This window comes from Nesoenas mayeri, assembly GCF_963082525.1.
Source record: "Nesoenas mayeri genome assembly, chromosome: 3".
Lineage (NCBI taxonomy): Eukaryota > Metazoa > Chordata > Aves > Columbiformes > Columbidae > Nesoenas > Nesoenas mayeri.
In genome coordinates, this window is record NC_137544.1 from 69339390 (window position 1) to 69359707 (window position 20318).

Here is a 20318-nt window from a genome sequence, read left to right on the forward strand (position 1 = left end):
ATATCTTTAACATGAAGAAATTTTCAAACTTAGGTGTAGAAAATGTCATTTGTCTGTAACATGCCTCTATAACTTGTCAGCAGAGCGGTCGCACAGACATCCAGGCTACTTAAGCATGAAGCATCCAACCTGGGAACTGTCCATTAGAGTGCTCTAGGTTGTAAATCTAGATTAAATAATATTACACTTTTAAGTACTTGACTAGCTACAAGTTGAAACACTAATGTCATTAACTCTAATATGCTAAGTTGTGAAAGCTGCAATATGTTGACATTACAAACTCAACAAGACCTCTGCAGACATAAAAGTTCAAGTCAAGCCGTTCAGCATTCAGAGCACTCATCAGACAAGTGGGCAATGCGGCTTCAATTTTGACACAAGAGGATAAGAAAATGCATCTTTCACATGGAAGAGTGACTGAATCACTGAAATACGGTATTTCTCCAGCTAAACTCTACTGGGTCTGGCTGGGATGGAGTTAACTTTCTTCACAGCAGCCTGTATAGGGCTGTGCTTCTGATTTGTTCCTAAAACAGTGTTGCTAACACACCAGTGTTTCAGCTATTACTGAAGCATGCTCACACAGCACCAAGGCTTTCTCTTTTTCCCACTCTGCCCCCTCGTCCCCCATAGCAAGTAGGTTGGGGACAGGCAAGAAACTGGATGCAGACACAACCAGGACAGCTGACTCGAAATGGCCAGGGGCTTACTCTGTACTATATGACAATGTGCTCACTGATAAAAACTGAGGTAGAAAGGGGTTTTGGGCTTCCAAGGGGGTCATTGTTTGGAGATCTTTGTTTGGGTGTAGGTCTGCCTGTCAGATGTGGTAAGCAATTTCCTTTCTTTCACTACAGTATTTTTCCTTGTTCCTGCATCTATTAAGCTCTCTTTTTCTTGACTCAAAACTTTTCTCATTCTCGTTCTTCCTATTTTCTCTTCTCATCCCAATGGTACAGAGTGGGAAGGAGCGAGCGAGTGACTGTGTGGGTGGTTGACTGCTGGCCAGGGTCAACCCACCACTTGGAACAATCGACATGTAGAAAGTTCTTCCAAAACACAGCAGTGTAACTTTTTACAGTAATGCTTCACAAAATGGTATTCCCATCTTCTCAGAGGAAAATTTGATCTGAACTCTCTTCCAGTCAGTGTGATCAGTGAGATAACATGTAAAGTAAGAACCAACACGATGTTTCCCTCCTTGGATCTTACTAAGAGTACCCCTGAATAAAACATTGTTTTAATGTTGAGATAATTTATTTTCAGTTGTCCAAAGCACTTTTGTCCATAATAAATATATTAATTTATCATTTATCTCTACAGCTGAGGTGTAGCAAATCACCATTTTAAAGTGAGTTAGGATTAAGGTAAAATATCCTCATTTTTTTTGAGTTTTCTTCATGTAATTGTGAAACATATTTGGATCCCTCTTGTCTACTGGATCTAATCCTTATTAGCAGTGAAGCAGAAATCTGATGCATGCAGAACTTAAATGCTCTGAATAAAATCAAAGTTGCAGAAATTATGGGTAAAACATCTGTGCTTTCAGGTGTACATCATTCCCACTCTCTTGTTTGCTGAAATAATGTATGTCCTTGCCTATTTGTGCTCCCGATTAGAGTATAGAGAACATCCTTTTCCTTTTATTCTAAATAACAATGGCCTTTGTCACCACAAAGATAATTAGTAGTAGCATAAAGCCAAGTCTCCCTGAGACTGAAATTCAAATGTACATTACCATGAAGCAATTCTTTAAAAGGACTTACATTCTTAGAATGTATTCCTGAAATATTACCACATAAAAATGAGGCAAACTGATAAAATGTTGTTTCTATTAATAAGATGTACAGGCTTTCCCTCAGCTCCCCTGTTTTATAAGCCTCTTTCCTCATATAGTTATACATTTTCCTTGTATGTATGTATATTTGCATTGAAATTGCATAATAATTATACCCAAAACCTCTTCCAACAGAAGTTAGTGACAAATCTTCCATTGACATCAATGGAATCGGGTTGAAAGCGAATTCTATTTTTAGATTAAAATAACTTATAACAATAAAAAGCTAATTAAGATCTAACTGTAATGACTACAAAGCCTTTTTTCAAATTCTTTGCCTGTCTGAAAACTAAGCTTGCAGATCAGCTCAGACAGATTTTTATTTTTTTTTTAATCTAAAGAATACAGATTTCCCAGTGATTGAGGGCATGATTGTCACTTCTGTATGGTCCAGAAGTTCTTACATGTGTTTGTTCAAATCACCAAAATATGGTGGCTTATAATAAAAACATGAAAAGAACAGTACTCAAGAAGAAAGATCTGGCAATAAGTGTGTGCTTTTCCAGAACACAATACTTTCTAAGAATAATAAATATTCAACTGAGCTTTATAGAAATAGTTTTAGGTATTAATATAGATTCTGAGATACAGGCCTGAGAGAGGGAGCTGTGGTAAAAACCAGGAGAACTTAGTACAGGAAGGTACAAGCTCTCATTTTTAGGGGATGGGATGATGAGATGCAGAGTTAGAGACAGAGACAGTTAGAAGATTCCTATAAGATGCTTCCTCCTTTGGAAGGTGCTTATTCAGTGAAATCAAATCATTTTTCAAGAATCTCTTCAACAAGTCTCTCCCAACTAACCCAGTGCTGTTCCATGGCATCTCCCAGTCAGTCACCTTGGGTGTTCTGCTGGGTACACAATGAAACCTCCCTACCAAGCAGTGAAGTACATAGTGCTTATTCTGAATATGAGCTGTAATTTGTAATTAAAAAAAAAAAAAAAAAAAAGTTCACAAAAAAATGTGTATTCTGTAATTTAAGTTAGTATTTGTTAGAGGATAGGCAATTTAAGATAGCTTCCTTGGAAGTCAAGGAAGTTTGAAGTTTGTACTGATATAAGGAAACTGGTAACATCAAAAAGCCAGTAGCCTTTTACAAGTTTTTGTGTGGTGGAGACGCAGAAATAGTTCCTTTCTTTTTCTGCTCTGTGTCTTATTTTCTTGCACGTATTATGATGATATTGCTGTCCGAGCTTGTGAATTTAAGCACACACAAATCAGCACTCTAAAAGCATTCATTAAAAAAAGAGAGAGAAAAAAAAATTGAGATGACTGCATTACACCCTGGTGTAATCCAGTTTCTAGCAAATGGGTAATAAAAGCAAAACCAATAAAATACATTAAAATAAATCCTAATTCTTACATGGGCAAATACAATGAATTTCCAGCACTCAGCTGCCTACTTACCTTGATCTTCTGGTTACAAAATTAGAAAAGATAGATGAGCTAATCAGTTATTTCAGCACTCCACTTTAATTTGATAAAGACAAGATGGTGGAAACTAATTTTTACCTATCTCTTCAAAGCAGCACATCCAAAATCCTGCCCTTTTTCCTCAGTGGGTTGTAGCCTTTCTTTAGTCAATGCACTCATTAGTTTTCATAATCCTCTGATATGCACAGTTCTAAGGTTGTTTTGTTTCCCCCTAGCCTAACCCACTACACAGACCTTTCACAAGGCTTATAAACATTAGTTTCATTGGTAGAAAGCCTGTATTTAATGTGGGATAAGCACATCATGCCTAATCTTGTACAGCACTGGACACTGCTGTGATGTCAGTGATCTCCAGAAACTGTGTTCTGTAAGCCTGTGGTTAAGTCTTGTCCTCCATAATTCAAGTGCTTAAAGTTAAGCTACTGTTCACACCGCTTTGGGTGTACTCAAGCAAGAGTATTCTGCACCTTAAAGGATCTTTCCATAGAGTCAGATGTATGGATAAATTTCAGTCAGTAGCTCCCATTGACTGCATTAAAGTCACATCATAGTTCTGAATGTAAATACAGATGTATTGCCAGAATTTTAAAGAGCATTTTATTATTCATGTGTCCTCAGGATATGAACTATAAAAAGCAGTGATGTGGCTTTGGGTATTTGTGGTACCAGCACATTTCTGCTTCAGATTTCACAGGCAACACCACAGCTATGACAAAAGTGGAATACATTATTTCACATATATTTGGACTCAGTAGAAAAGGCACAAGTAGGTGTGACAAGGACAATGAATTTTCAAACATGACTATACTCTAAATTGCCTTGTAAGAGGACATTGCATGAATGGATAGCATCTATAACATGCTTGTTGTGTTCTGAAACAACCAGAAAATACCAATGCCCATATTTTGTCTGTTGAAATTAAAACATACATTCACAAAATTCACCACTGAATTACTTTCTAGAAAAAATGTGGGGTCAAAATGTTAATTATTCTAGCTACCAACTTCTTGTTTTCTTCCACAGTGTTTTTTCCGTTTGTTTTTGTTTGTTGTTTGTTGGTCTTTGGTTTAGTTTATTGTGTTGTTTTTTTTTTTTTTTTTGCATGGGCTGTCAGATGAATTACATCATTTTAGGTACAAAACAATATTCTAGTTAATGAGACCATAGAAAAATGTCACTGTGTCCTTTTAGAAAACTTGCTGTTTTCTTCAGTCACAGGGGCCAACATTTATGTTACTAGTAAGAGAATAAGTGCAGTATAAAATTCACATGAAACCAAAAATTTTCCCCAAGCAAACAAAAACAGTGGGAACTAAAGGGCTCTGTAATCTGACAGTAAAATGCATGACAAGCACCAGCTACTGGAAAGGGAACAAATATTGACTTAATATAATGCACATAAACTGCAACTGTGGACTGAATTTGATGGAGGGGATTATTTCATCCTGAGTTTCTCTTCCTCTACCATCCATATCAACAGGTCAGGATACTTCAAATTTTCCAAGGCAGCTGAGCAGCTGAGTGAACACATGAATGTTAAGCTACTCTTTAAATTAAACTTTTTTCCTGCCTGCTTACATAATCAAAACTATCCATAAATGAACAAGATTTAATGCCAGAAAGAAATAGCAGCTCTTCACATCTTACTACCTGCACAACGCCAGCCCATACGTGCACTCCAGATCCCACTATGCTGTGTCCAGTGAGTTGCATTTCAAATAAAACTGTTCTGGAACACCTGCAGCAAATTTTGATTAGACAACATCAAAAGTCTGAAAATGTATCACTTGCCTCAGTCATTTGTCCCAGTAGTTAGTCACTGTCAAAAGCAAAACTGTCTTTTTTCTAATTGGAACTTGTTGGCTTACCAGCAGTTGGCACTTGTTATGCATTTAGCCATTAGGATGCAGAGCCCTGTGGTTCCTACTGGTTTTGTTTGCTTGGACGAAATGAAACTTTTTGATAACTCAAGCTGTACCTCTTTTTTAACAAACCAGATAGACTAAGCTTGTTTAGATTCCTGCTACAAGGCATTCTTTTTCAGCCCTCAAATTGTTTGGAGTTTTATCCCTCTCTCTTTTCAATATTTTACTTTTCTTTTTAAAATGTTGACAACAGAACTGAACAAAGAACAGCAAAATTAATGCTAATAATCCTTAGATTGAGGTAAAGTTGCCACTCTCTCAAGGATGATGTTAGCTTTTTATATTCTAGGTTGAGTTTTCTTATTTTGATGTAGCCCCTCTGTAAACATATAGTATATTTAGGATTTCTTTCAGGGATCACAATTCTTCTATGTAAGTTGCACATGTGCTTTATTCCTTTATTTATGGTTGGCATTTGCCTGTATTAGCACACATTTTCTTAGACTGGACCTAGCTTACGAAGAGATCTGAATCTTCCCTTTTCTCCCCATTAATGGCCATTTCACAAATCTGCATATCTTGTCAGCAGTTATTCTTTGTATATCATTGATGAAGACAGTGAGGCATTAGACACTTTGTCAAGCTCTGTGCATTGTGGTAGACATTGTGTCATTTGATGGTCACTTTACTTGCTGAGGTCTGTGTGCTGAGTTATAATGTATGTGACATCTGTTTTCCTGACACTGCACAGCACTTTTTTAATAAAAATATCCTATAATGCTAATTCAGTGCCTGACAGAAATTCAAGGTATTTCAGCCACACTGTTGTCTGTAGCTACCAAATCTGCACTTTCCTCAGGGAATAAAAATCAGGTTTGTTTGAGAAGACCTATTTTCCCTAGAGTCACACTGATTGGTTTTTATTTAATTACAATTCTTTGTCAGCTGAATCCTGAATCATCATCTTATTATTTTTCTGAGGATTGCTGTCTTGGTAGCCAGAGCTGTCTGGCATAGCTCATTTGTCTTTTGCATTTTGATTTTTGGCATAACTCAACACTGTCCATTTTTGGCTGTCTCATAATATATTGAAATCAATATTCATTGCCTGACTCAACTTCATAACATCAGCTTTGTACATGACTGTCCTCACACTGCAGACTCAAACTTTTAGTACATACAGCCTTATCCTTCATTTTTTGCAGAGGGGCAACAGTGGAGGCATGGTTATGGGCATGTGTTTAACAGAATATTGGGGATCTCTTTCTGAGGTGAGTGACAAATCCAGAAGGAGCTCCTGGAAAATCTTCCTGACATTCGTATAATTTCATCTGCAGATGGGCACTGTATGGGAGGGAGGAGAAATTCAGGCTCTGGGTGACTGACACTGGCATCATGTCACTTAGTATGCACAGACTGAGCTGTTGGATGTTGGAGTCCTGGTCAAAATTGACCGTGGACAAAGAACAGTTTGAGTCAGGCAGGTGTCCACATGCAAGAGGGAGGCTAAGCATATTTACAAGGGAATGCAGTGACACCTGAGGACCACAACTGTGGTGCCTTGTGGGGAAAAGAAACAAGAAAGGGCTAAGTGATATCTAGGCTGTCAGAGCTGCTGCCTGGCTCATTCCCGCTTCTCAAAATCTTGAACATATTTATTCCAGCAGAACGACTGTCCCAGCTCAGCACTTAACTTCATATAGCTATAAAGTTTTTAATCTGACCCTGGACATGAGTTTATTCTTCCAAGAAAATATGGCCTGGCATTCTCCAGGAGAATATTGTCAGCCCAGTGCTGTAATCCATTCTTAATAGTTCAGTAGGAGTGGATTTTAACTTTCCAGTCTCTCAAATCCTACCAGTTTCAGCAATGCTGATAATATAGCATTCCTTCACAGTAATGTCAATATTCAGTTTCACGTATTTGCTGCTCAGGCAAGAGACTGGGATTTATGCATGTGAAGCTTGCAGTCAGAGAAATACATTTGCACAAGGAGGATCACCATCTTTCAATACCCAGCACGAGGGTCTACATGCCAAATTACCATTTGCTAAAGTTTCTCCACAGCACCATGTGGGTAAGAAAGGCTTATACAAATAAGCATGAAAGGTTTTCTCATGTCCTGACAATTAATTCCAAATTTATCTTTTATATTCTACTCCACAGAGGAAGAAACATTCAATGTTCAATGGAGCCTGGCCAGATGTTTTAAGAAAGTATTTATGAACGCTTGTTCAGATTTCTAAAAGCTGTCACTTGAGCAATATTCATGTCTGGTTCTTATTGCTGTTTGCCAGGATGAATTTGTGTGAATAAAAGTTTGGGGAATTACTGTTTGTACAAATCCATCCATATCCACAGCTGAATATGGATGAAAGTTGCTGGTCAAACAACTGCAAATTGTGATTGTATTTAAGAAAATGAAAGTTTGCTCCTCAAACAATTTGCAAAGAGAAACAAGAGTTGAATTCACTGGGGAGTTTGTATTGGAAGAAGTGAACTAGATTCAGCCTTCTTCTAGTTGGAGGGAAAAAATATGTATATTAATATCTTCTAATATGTATGCAAATCCAACAAACACGGTTTGCCTTCACACAGTTTTACACTACTTACAATTACAGTACTTACATTACTTACAATTAACTATGAGGTTCCGTCTGTGGCATTCACAAGCTCTGTGGATTTTTAGTGCTTTCCAGAGGATGTCAGCTCCATAACTCAAAAAAACAACATCTGATAGCCATGCTGAGCCCTGCTCAGGATCCGTTGGACTCAACAGAAGACTAACTTCAATGAGAGGAGGATCAGGCACCTTACAGCTACACCTGCTCTCTGCACCAGCACAGGACAATGATCTTCTCTGCTTTGTCTACCAGAACTGCCAAATGTCTATCCTTACAACATTTATGTCAGATTTCAAAGGGGCTTGTAAATCACTGCTGACTGTTAATAAAATTCATATATACTTTAAGAAATGCATTTGTTTGAAAACATTCAGGAGAGAAAACAAATGGAAACTGTTCAAATGGAGGACCATGGCATTGTATAACAAACAATATGACTTTTCAGTGAAATGAAATATCTGTCACGCTGGTTTTTGATAGATACAAGCCATCTTGGTAGCGGCATGTCACAAGAGAAAAGTACAGCTTGTGATGCACAGTACTTTTCATTAAAAAGCACCCCACATGTCACAAAACACTATTAACACACCCTGGCTCTGTATGTGGTGCTGCCAGACTGTAGTTAGATAATGGAAAATGAAGACGAATCTTACATACTGGGTATTGATTTATTTTTCATGTGTGTTACTCATCTGCTCATTGAACTCACAAAAGAAGAAGCAACTCTAGATTTAGCCTTGAGCAGTATACAAGGCCTTATTGAGACCTAACTATAAAAAAATAGTCTGTAATTGTGACTGTACTTCAGTCTTATTTGGATAGAAAAAGCTGCATCAGCGACAGTAATATTTAATTTAAAACAAAATAAATTATGTAAAAATGAGAAAGCTAATTTCAAGGACATTAAAAGGAGCATCCAAAAGAGTGAAATACTAAGAAATTATGTTGAAACTACTCAGAAATATATGAGATGCTGAAAGCCAAAGCTCCAAAAGGATCAAAAAAAACCAGCATGATAAAGCAGAAAAGTAAATTTCCTAAAGCTATTAAAATAAAACAAAACAAAATAAAAATAATTAAAAAACACATAAAAATAAACCAAATACTTTAAAAGTCCAAGTTGTGTCCTAATGAGGGAAAGACAACAGGATATACCTTGACAAAGGAAATATAAAACCAAAATAAAACAAGATGAAACAATTTTGAGACATAAAGGCATAGAACCTGATAATCTACCATTCTTCAAATATTCCAGAAATGGGAAACTTGCCTGATATTCAGTGATAACCAGTTATATAAAAAGAGCACTCAGGGAAGGTAAAACCGTAACAGAAACGTTAAATTAATTCTCTGAGTGCACTGCCTGTGAAGGCAGATAGTTTCGTTCTCATACAGAGGTCGTTCCTTTATGTAGGATAAGATTGAACTTTTGTCTCAGAGTGTCAATAGAATGTATTTTAGAATAAATCCATAAGACAGACATTAACACATTGCCAATACCAGCTAATTTTCTGTTGTGGTATGTTACCACTAGTTAAACTAGCCTTAGTGCCAAAACAGATGAAATTGGTAAAGTGGAAAAAGCAATGTTATATTTTCATGTTTTCATTTTTAACAGAATTTATATAGAGGCATAGAGGGTAATCCAATGAGCAAAAGACATGATGTTTCTGCAGACTTAAGATACTTCTACACAAAGCTAAGTGTTAGAAACCATAACAAAAACAGTTTAAATGCACAAGTAAATAAATACGCCATATTAGGGGAGAACCAACATAGGTTTTGCAGAGAAAACATACATCTTAAATGTTTATTAGATTTCTTTGTTGGAGCAAGTAACCATACAAATTATACAATCACTGCAGAGTACTAGGAATTTAAGAAAACTTTTGATGAGGCCCCTTATTAAAGGTTCTGACAGAAATAGAGGTAATATGGAATACAACAGAAGGCCCTGGATTAATAATTGGCTAACAGATAGGAACCAAACTGTGGGAAATAAATTTTGTGTTAATAAACAAAGAGTAACACATGTGAGGAAAACCTCATGTATAATGGCCTCTGAAGTAGGCTTTAACATTATAAAAAAAAAGGGGGTTGCCGTAATCTTGAAGTATTTTCTGACATCGGTTCGGTGCATGGTGGTAGCTACAAAGGCAATGGAGTACTGAAGGTTTATTAGGAAAGGTCTGAGAGCAATACTGAAATTGTTACTTCATGAATGAGTTTAACCATGGTGTACCTCCACTCTGAATACTGAATATGGCTCTTTTTTTTTTCACATTTCATGTTGGAATAGATTAATGATTAGAATTAACAAATGATGAGAAGTTTTGTATGAATGTATGAAGGTAATGCAATCATCAAGGAATATTTTTAAATAAATAACAATTGTTCACACAACATACAATTCAGTTATAGAAATAATTTTTATGATACTGTAGAGACTGAAGTATAAGCAGATAAAAAAGTGGATTAGATGAATTAATGAAGGAAAGGTCCATTGGTTACTGGTAGCCATAATGTTTGGGAAGTCACTATATCATGGAGCTGCGAAGGTATGCCCTATATGTGTCCTGCTCTTTCTTCTTTTAATATTCAGCCCACTGTTGAAGGACTAGTACAGCATTTGTCACATACCTCTCCCCACCCATCTCTGGCGATATCCCTTGGCATCCCTTAGATCCCCATAGATGAAGGGATGTTTTCTTCAGGTGAAGCACTATTGTAGTTCATGTCCAGCCAGTTTCTGGTCCTTCCGTTCAGAGTCTGCCAGCGCAGTTGTTAATTAGTGCCATCTGTGACGGTGGCTTATGCTGCAAACACCTGCCACCCAGAAAATACACTGAAATCTTCACTTTGTTTTGCTTGGGTCACTGAGCACCATTTAGTAATGACTTTGATCAGTATTTTTCTGGGTTGCATGTGGCAGGTGCAATGCTTTTGGTCTCCCACTACACTTACCAGCCCACTGACACATCAGACCCCTGAAGAAGCATTCTCAATGGGTGACAATACTTCTAGTTATATGATTTCACTTCAAAAAGCATTTGGTTTTCTGTCTGAGAAACCTAAGCACAAGCACTGTCGTATTACAAACCATATGTCCATATGTTCAAAGGAATATTTTAGAGGAATTTTCACATTGCTTTTTGAGAAAGTCAAGATCATTTAGCTTTTTTAAAATACCCTTCAGTGAGACAAGAATCCTGCAGGAGTTTACAAGGAACATGGGACATACAAATCTGAAGGCAAGGGCATAGTCCAGCAAAAATAGAAGTAAAACACAATTGAACTCACAGTGCTGACTGATAAATATGAACTCCAGCAGTATCGCTGAGAAGGCAGGCACAGAAGTTGGATGAGCCTTTTGAGTTGATTTAACTCATGCAGCTGCCAGTTGTGTGGTTGAAAAGCTATATTATTTGTGAATTTAGGAGTACAGCAAAGCAATATATTTTCAAGAAGAAATTTATCTTGATCTCTACGGTGTTTGTCACCCACAATAAATTTGTTGACTTCAATTGTTATATATGATTCCTCTAGGACTTTCTAATAAATACAACTAATGTATTCTATGCAGGGAATATTCTAGTCCCTAGTTGTTTTCAAATTAATTTCTGTCCTCCTTGGGACATCTCTCTCTCCTTTTTTCACTGTCACAAAGCCTCTGCAGATGGTTAGTGAAGCTAGTTAAATGGAGAAAAAATAGATTGGAATATGCATTTGTGAACATCCATCTCAGGCACAAATCACAACATTTCATGAGGTTAACCTTTAAGAGCATTTTTGTAACTGTTGGTACCTATAGAACAGTTTGCAAACTCTGAAATTTCACACATTTGAATCAGAGTTGTTCTTCTATATTGCCTGGTCATAATTTTATCAAAGAGTGAGAGATACTATGGAATTAATAATGTAACATTGTTAAAAACGGCTGTAGAAACACATTGTGAGAAATTAAACACAATTGTACAAAAATTATTTCTTTTGAGTTATTTGATGGATATTACCCCACTTATCTTTAAACACAAATATTTCCTAGCATCTCTACAGCTACTTCAGTGAGTTCTACTGAAAGAAATTATTTCCTGTGAAATTTGCAATAAAGCGCAAGATTCACTCCCTTTCATCCTCTTTCCAACATATATAACCATGTTTATTAGTTTCCTGTACATTACTACAATGGAGAGCGTGTGGCAGTCAGGTTATCAAAAAATATTGTGAAGACAACCTACCTACCATCTACTTTGATCTGAAAGTCTTCACAGTTGTGCCATCTGCTTCATCATAGTTCATTTTAAGCCTTATACTCAAGCAAAAGGAGTAGCCTGGCAATACAAATCTTACAAAACTAATCAAGAACAGAAACATCTCCATGCTCTCAGTAAAATTAATCTATAAGCAGCCAAAATTTGGTGCAATTAACTTAATCATTCAATTTCTGAAGTTGTTTCTACCAAGTCTGCATGTTGATTTATTGGAATGGAAATTTTGTTTATAAAGGGGTATTTGTACAGTAAAGTGTAAGAACGGTCCATAAATCACAAATAGCACTCAAATGGATCTATTCTGCCCATACAGATTTTTTTTCACAGTATCACAAAGCTCGCATACATTTCACAAGGCTAACATGTATGCAATGATTTAAATGAAAAGACAGACAGAGGCATGAAGTATTACTATTTGCTTATTCACAAGAGATACATTTGGAAGACAAAGTGATATTTGGAAGATGAGGTGATATAAAGGCTTCTTACACCATCATCTTTCCTCCTTCATGTATGAGGAACAGCTGAAGATGAGGATGGATTTGGTGGAGACTCCGTGCTGACCACTAGCTGGGGTGCAGGTGTCCTGTGGGTTTTGGAAGTTGGTGTAACAGACATCAACCTCTCACACACTCTGTGTTTTCTGGATAAAGCCCTAGTAACTTCTGTGCCTTCAGCATCAAAACAGCACAGAAGTGATGCCTGCCATCTCTGCTCACCGTTCCCTGTCTCATCCTGGGGGCAGCCCAGGGGCTCTTCTCTGGGCAAGGAAGGAAATGTGCTCTTGTAGTTCTTCACAGTTTGACCAAATAACTAGTGATTGCCTAGTAAGTTGAGAATAATACCTAACTCTGATGTTATCTCATCGAAGACCAGAATATCACACTTTGAAAGAAACCTTTAGCAAGTGTAGTTCCTTCTGCCCTTATCACAATTGGGATTGTGCCCAGCTTAACGTATGTGCTTTTTATGCCTTTGATTTCTATAGGAAGCCTTGGCTCAGAGTTAGACATCCACTTATGTGCATTTCCAGATAAGAATGACTTCCAAGCCTAAGAGCTGAGATGTGCACACACCAAGAACTCCAACACTGAATTACCTTTGAAGAATCCTTAAAGAAATAATAGCCTTGAAAATGCCTTGCAGCTACCATACAGTTACACAGCCTTCCAACAGCAAATGCACAGATTTCTCACATCATTTAATGCCTACTGCCCACTTTGGAAAAAATGCACTCTTATGATATGCAACTATGCTCAACTGAGATACATAACAATATAATCAAACATAGTAACTCACCTTTCTTTGTTCTTAAATGTGGAGCTTTATGTGTCAATTTTAATCTAAAAGGGGCAATGTGCTATGTCACCCTTTTGAAAACAGATTTTATTCACTGAGAAGTTTCTACCCAAGTGCAATGTTTGTACATCTCAATAAACAACTTTGCAAAACCCCCCCAACAGGTACAAGGTATCTCCATGCAGCTTCAGGTACTAGGATGTAGAGATTGTGTACAATTAAATGTGGTCACCAGCAATTAACACTAATTATCATATTAACAGATTTGCTGCTGAACCAAGGAAGTGTGGTCTGGATGATCAGGTCATGAGGTGGACTGTGAACTGGCTGAAGGAAAGAAGCCAGAGAGTCGTGGTCAATGGGGCAGAGTCTAGTTGGAGGCCTGTATCTAGTGGAGTGCCTCAAGGGTCAGTACTGGGACCAATACTATTCAATATATTAATCAATGACTTGGATGAGGGAATAGAGTGTACTATCAGCAAGCTTGCTGATGACACCAAGCTGGGAGGAGTGGCTGACACGCCAGAAGGCCGTGCTGCCATCCAGCGAGACCTGGACAGGCTGGAGAGTTGGGTGGGGAAAAATTTAATAAAATATAACAAGGGCAAGTGTAGAGTCTGGCATCTGGGTAGGAACAACCCCAGATTCCAGTATAAGTTGGGGAATGACCTATTAGAGAGCAGTGTAGTGGAAAGGGACCTGGGGGTCCTGGTGGACAACAGGACAACCATGAGCCAGCACTGTGCCCTTGTGGCCAAGAAGGCCAATAGCATCCTGGGGTGTATTAGAAGAAGGGTGGTTAGTAGGTCAAGAGAGGTTCTCCTTCCCCTCTACTCTGCCATGGTGAGACCACACCTGGAATATTGTGTCCAGTTGTGGGCCCCTCAGTTCAAGAAGGACAGGGAACCGCTGAAGAGAGTCCAGCGCAGAGCCACAAAGATGATTAAGGGAGTGGAGCATCTCCCTTATGAGGAAAGGCTAAGGGAGCTGGGTCTCTTTAGCTTGGAGGAGACTGAGGGGTGACCTTGTTAATGTTTATAAATATATAAAGGGTGAGTGCCACAAGGATGGAGCCAGGCTCTTCTCGGTGACAACCAATGATAGGACAAGTGGTAATGGGTTCAAACTGGAACACAAGAGGTTCCACTTAAATATGAGAAGAAACTTCTTCTCAGTGAGGGTAACAGAACACTGGAACAGGCTGCCCAGGGGGGTTGTGGAGTCTCCTTCTCTGGAGACATTCAAAACCCACCTAGACACATTCCTGTGTAGCCTCATCTAGATGTTCCTGCTCCAGCAGGGGTATTGGACTAGATGATCTTGTGAAGTCCCTTCCAATCCTAACATTCTGTGATTCTGTGAATGCAAAGTAGGATATTGGAGACTACTTAAATACACCATGCTGCACATTGGGTGACTGCATTATCTTCATTTTTATGGTATATGTAGGCTTCATGTTAAGAAAGGCAGGCACCGATTGTGTATTTATTTCTGGTTTTCATTAAAGGTATAATTGTGTAGACTGGTATTGTTTTGGGCATTCACATAACTCCAGATAGAGTACAGCAGTGGAAAAAGGGTAAATAGAGGAATAGGATGGTTCAAATTGTCGAAGTAAGGGCTCATCATCTTTGGGTTATTTCTGTGCCCCTGGGCCACTGTGGGCTGAGAAGCAAGGCCAGCTGGCACAGGTAGTCCATCAGCTCAGTGGTCTCACTGCATCCCCTTGTGGTTGGGTGGCTTCAAGAGCTGAGGATTGTCCATTCCCGTGAAAACGAGGGGTTGGATAGAAACCAAGCATCTTGTCTGCTCTCAAGAAGTGACCAGCCTGGATCTGAAGTACTAAGAAGGTGAAACCTCTTCACGGTGTCAACCTGCGCATTTCCTAGAAACATGTGCATTTTCTAGAAATGTGCGCATTTCTCAGTCCCTGCTGAAGTGATTCTCCAACCCATGATGCCCTAGAATTCCTCCCAGCACATTTTGCAGCCCATCACCAAGACAGCATAGAGGCCTATGAGTAAGCGTGGAGGAGGAATGTTTCTAACTACACTTTATCCCCATATTTCCAAACATAGCATGGATGGAGCAGCTCCTGTTCATGCAGACTGTTATTCAGAGAGGCTTTGTGTTTTCTGTGAAGAATGATCCCACCTTTAATGTACCAGCAAGCAAGTCTCTCACGGTGAATGCATGGGATTTGAAACAACAGGAATGCACAATTTACAACGATTTTCTTGAGTTCTAATTTCACTTAAAAAAAAGAAAAAACAACCAAAAAAAAGCCATGGAATCCACCCAACAGCAACTGAGACAGGGATAATAACTTATCTTTCCAGAAAGAAACACCGAAGTTGAAACTTGTTATATATTTCCAGTGGAATTTGTAACTTAAATCTAACAATAAAGGTATGGCAGATACAGATTAATAATAATTTAAAAACAAAGGCAAATATGAATCTGCATAATCTGCAAAATCCTTGTGACATTTCCTAAGAAGAGACTATTGGCTTATGAAGGTAGAACTGATCCACTGTTTTCAAAAGTATCACTTCAAATCCTACAAAAATATCTTGCAACAAGCAGTTTTCATCAGTCAGTAACACATTCATGTAAACAGATATTTAATTAGAATTTCTCACAAGCAATGACTGAAATTGCTACTCGTACTGATCTTCTAAAAATGAACAATTAATCTTCATAATCTATGGTCTTTTCCAAAAGAGAGAGGTCCAACGATAGTTGCATCTAGAGAGCGAGAGGGAGAGAGGGAGCAGGTCCCTTGAGGCAGCTCCTCGGGCACTGCGAGTTAGCATAGCCCCCTGAAGTGCATTGAAGGGCGAGATGGCGATTTACATCAACAAAGAATTTACCCCTTTCACGTTTATTTTTCACTCTGGCCTGACACAAGATCTAATCGTATCTGTCAGCAATAGAGAATCTTAATAGCTCTTGTCCAACTCTTGCTAGTAGTTCGTTTTCTCATCTGAACAGGGCATAAATGAACTGCAAAAGTCAGGTCATTGTTCCCTGCTCTTACTGCCCTCCCCCCGCTCCAAGTTGCAGCACTTTCGTGTTTTATGTGTCCCCTTTAACTCAATTCACCTTTGAATGTTGTACATGCAACTCTTCCTGGAGATTCTTTTACTTATTAACCAGAATGTATGTTCTTAATTCTTTTTACTTAGGAATCTCTGGGAGAATAAAAGGTGCGGAGTCAGCTCAGTAACCAGGGGGAATAATAAATCAAATCCATGCAAGAGACAGAGTGAGATAAACAGAACAGTTGTAAAATTACAGCAATAATGTGGTCGGGTTTGCAATTTAGTACCAAAAAATCCCATTTTCAGGACCATGACTGGGCTATAGGATTACTTCTGCAATTTGTTTCACGTACCCTGGCTATAAACCAACACCTCCTTTAAAAAATACCCTTACTTTTGTTATTCTTGCCTTGATATTTAAAATTAACAAGACCTGTTGACTGTGAACAGATTGTACAGAGCAATATTTTTCACAATTGTTTAAGCTTCATGACAGCATGCTTGCCCAGACCTGGTGACAAACTAGCCACTGCCCTTTCTTTCCCCCGGGACGTGGCTTTCCAGGGGCTGTCTGTACTGCAGAGGGTTTTGCAGGTTTCTGTGTTTGCAGTCCCAGACAAAGAGTTCATAAGCAGCAAAGACAGTAGCTAATCCAGGAGTCCCTGCCGAGCCGCGACTCCCTTTTGCTCAGGCAGAAATGCCAAACTTCCCGTGGTGGTAGAGACCGAGCATGTAAAACCTGCTCGTCGGCCCCACAGATAAAGCCCGTACCCCACCCCACGCAGCCAGAGCCGCTATCAGCTCCAGATCTCAGTGCACACATCTGGTAACTTTTATTTAGAAATACGAACGACTCTGTGTGTGAGTGAGGACGGGGGACGGCATCGGGAGGAGACGCCTGATTTCTTGCGGGCTTCCCTGCGCTGCTGAAACAACCCACTCTCTGACTCACCCCCCCACCCCGTTTCCCGCAGCCGCGGCGCCCGGGGCCGGGGGGTTCCTCCGCGCCGGCGGAAACCGCATGCCCACACAAACACACACTTCTCCCCGTTCCCCCCACGGTCTCCCCAGGTGGCAGCGGTCTGTGCTCGCTCGGGGAGAAGTCGGTTCCCTCGGGATTCCGATGAGTAACCCAGCACCGACGCGTCCTTGCGGAGCCCCCGCGGAGGGCGCAGCGCTCCGGGGCCGACCGGGGAACTGCCGGGGGCCCCCGGGGAGGCAGTGGGCTACCCCATACCTACCTTCCGTGTGAACGGCGGAGACGTAGGTCCAATTGTAGCGCTTGACGATGTCGAGCATGGCCCTGGCTTGCAGCGTGTCGGAGGGGACCACCCTGAGGAAGTATTTGTACAGCGTTTTGTCGCTCAGGTCGATACTGGTGGCGGAGTAAGCGATCTGGGGGATGTCGAAGAGCTGGAGCAGATTTTGGACTTGGATAGCAACCGAGCTGGAGCCGGGGCCGATGACCCCCGCGATGGGCTTTTTCACTCTGGTCTGGGGCTGGGGCTGAGAGTCGGAAACGCAGCGGGTGCCTCCGTCCCTGTCGTCCCTGATGGAGATGAGGGAGTCCCGTATGAACTCGATGCTCTGCTCCAGGGCCACCGAGGAGTGCCAGCAGGAGTCTCGGATCTCGCTGCCCAGAGTGATGTTAGGTAGCAAGACCGGATCGGCGTTAATTTTATCCAAAGTGTGAAACATGGCTTCTACTCTCTGGATGCCGTATTGCTCCCGGATTTCTCCGCACTTCCTCTCTGGCACTTTCTCAGCCGGCGGCTGGTGATGGACAGAGAAGAGGGCCCCGATGATGACATCCCCGTCCATCCGAGCCACTGACCGCTGCGAGGAGGCTGCAGAGAGAAGCACCTTCCGCCCGGCGCTCCTGGGCAGCACGTCCATCTCCAGGAGCAGAGCAGGGAAAAAGACCAGCAGCACGCCAATCATTTTGTTGCACGATGTCATCCAGACCCAGGTTACGAATTTCATGTGCTCCTCGTGCCTGCACATGGTTTAAGGACATGTAGGAAACGGCATCCGCTTTCCCCCGCCAGCGCCCAAGTTGCTCCAAATACCATCACAGCGAAATCTTACAGCATCACTCTCGAAGGTGCCCAGGCAGCCGTCATCCTAGTGACTTTTAACCTGATGGCATAGAAATAGGGGATAAAACACGCTATTCGGGAAACCGATGTCAAACCAGAGCTCAATAAAGCAATCCCGCACAGTTTGAGGAGATGACTGCTTTCGCAAATGTCCAGGTCAATTTGCTTCGGTAAAAGCTCTCCAAAGGAAGTTTCAAGAGGGAGTAAAATATATATTTACTTTCCTTGACACGCGATCATAAATACTCACATATGCTAAGTTTATATGACCCCTTTCGTGTCCGCTTTTCAAGCCAAGGCGGCTGTTTCCCGCACCTTCAGCCGCAAACACGCTCTCCTCCGCCCCCGGGAAGTTTTGGAAATTTCACAAGGTAGTTAGCTCATCCGAGAATTGTCCTAGCCTGGTCCCTGCGTCCCTAGCCTTGCAAGTGAGGTGACAAGTGCTTCTCTTCTCGCATTCTGACTACCCGAAGGCATCTCTCTCAGTTCAGGAATTTCCTTTTCCAATACAGAAAGGGGGTGAAAAGAGAAAGCGAGCAATCTGCCCCGCCAGCGACGGGAAATGTCATTTAAAGGTCAGCGAAGGGAAGAAGAAACGAACTGCTTTACAGTTGAGACTGACTTTTCCGTGTGTAGGGGGCAAAACTGTAATTCAGCCAGGGACACACATATGCAAGCGGGGGAAAATACACATTAGTTACTAAGGCAACGGCGGGCAAAGTCCTGATGTGCCTTACCGGCACGCCTGCCTTGCATGCAGACTTCGGGTGGGGAGAGGCAGCCAGCCCGGCGGCTGGGCTTTGAGCCTTGAAAAGCCGTGGAAAGAAAGGGGGTGGGCGGCGCAGCTGCCGCCGCCGCCCGGGGAGGCGGGAGCGCGGCCAGGTCGGGCCAGGTCCCTGTTGCACGGCGGTGCCGTCAGCACCCGGGACAGCGCCCGGCAGCCGGCCCTCCGTCCCCCGCCCCCTGTGCCGTCGTCCCCCCGCCCCGCTGGCCCGTGTGGCCCTGTTCCCGTACCCCGCTGTCCTGTTGTCCCGCTGTCTCAGTGTCTCCCTGCCCCGGCCCCGCCACCGCCGGCTCGGCTGCCTGCGAGCACCGCTGGGCGCTTTACCCAAACTTCTGTCCTCCGTCTGGCGCTGCTGCCGCCGTCTTCCTGCATGCACACAGGCACACTCACACACACGCACCCCGAGGCGCGGAGCCCGGCCGAGGCACCCACCGCCCCAGACTGGCCGCCGCTCCCCCGACCCTCCCTGGCGGCGGGCAGGGATGCCGCGGCGGGGCTGCCCGCAGAGCGGCGCGGAGGGCTGGAGCCGGTGGTGGAGAAGGCGATGGTCCGCTGCTCCGCCGTCTTGTCTATGTGTCCGCACATGCACGCAGGCATAGCCGTGTGAAGTGGGCTCCCCGGGCAGCCCCGAAGCCCGTCTCCCGAGTGCCTTTTGCCTGCATCGCTTGCCCCACAGGCAGCTCCACGGCTGAGCCCCTCGGTCTGTTTGCAGGGTTACCCCTGAGACTTACCTGGTCGAGTGAGGCAGCGGCTCCCTGCCTGCTCGGAGCCGGCATCGGCGGCTCTCCGGCCGCCCCGAGCTGGCGCGCTGGCGGCGGGGCGACGGCTGTGGGCTGGGCGCTGGTGCCCTCTGTCTTCAGCACCGCTCCACCGCAAGGAAAAAAACAGGTCATCCCGGGCTCATCCATTATCTCATACAGAAGGATCAGTCATTTTCTCCCCCTCCTTAATTTCTTCGGCTATTTTCTTGTAAGCGAGCAAGGAAGCACCACCTGGAGCACGCTGTGGCTGCAAGGGAGGTGTTTGGTCTCACCGCCCGCGGCTTTTAATTCATTATCTT

At 41.9% G+C, this 20318-nt stretch overlaps 1 protein-coding gene across 2 annotated transcripts in view; it reads right to left on the bottom strand.

Moving 5' to 3' along the window:
- Positions 1 to 18331, bottom strand: part of GRM1 (glutamate metabotropic receptor 1) — a gene marked incomplete at both ends in the record, with an annotated part of 180613 nt that extends 162282 nt beyond the window's left edge. Inside the window, one exon of one of the 2 annotated variants that reach the window (XM_080341807.1) lies at positions 17617 to 18331. In XM_080341807.1, the coding sequence (XP_080197933.1) occupies positions 17617 to 18316 (700 nt within the window). The remainder of the gene's footprint in view (positions 1 to 17616) is intronic. The other variant, XM_080341808.1, reaches the window with a different exon arrangement.
- Between the last annotated feature and the right edge of the window lie 1987 nt (positions 18332 to 20318).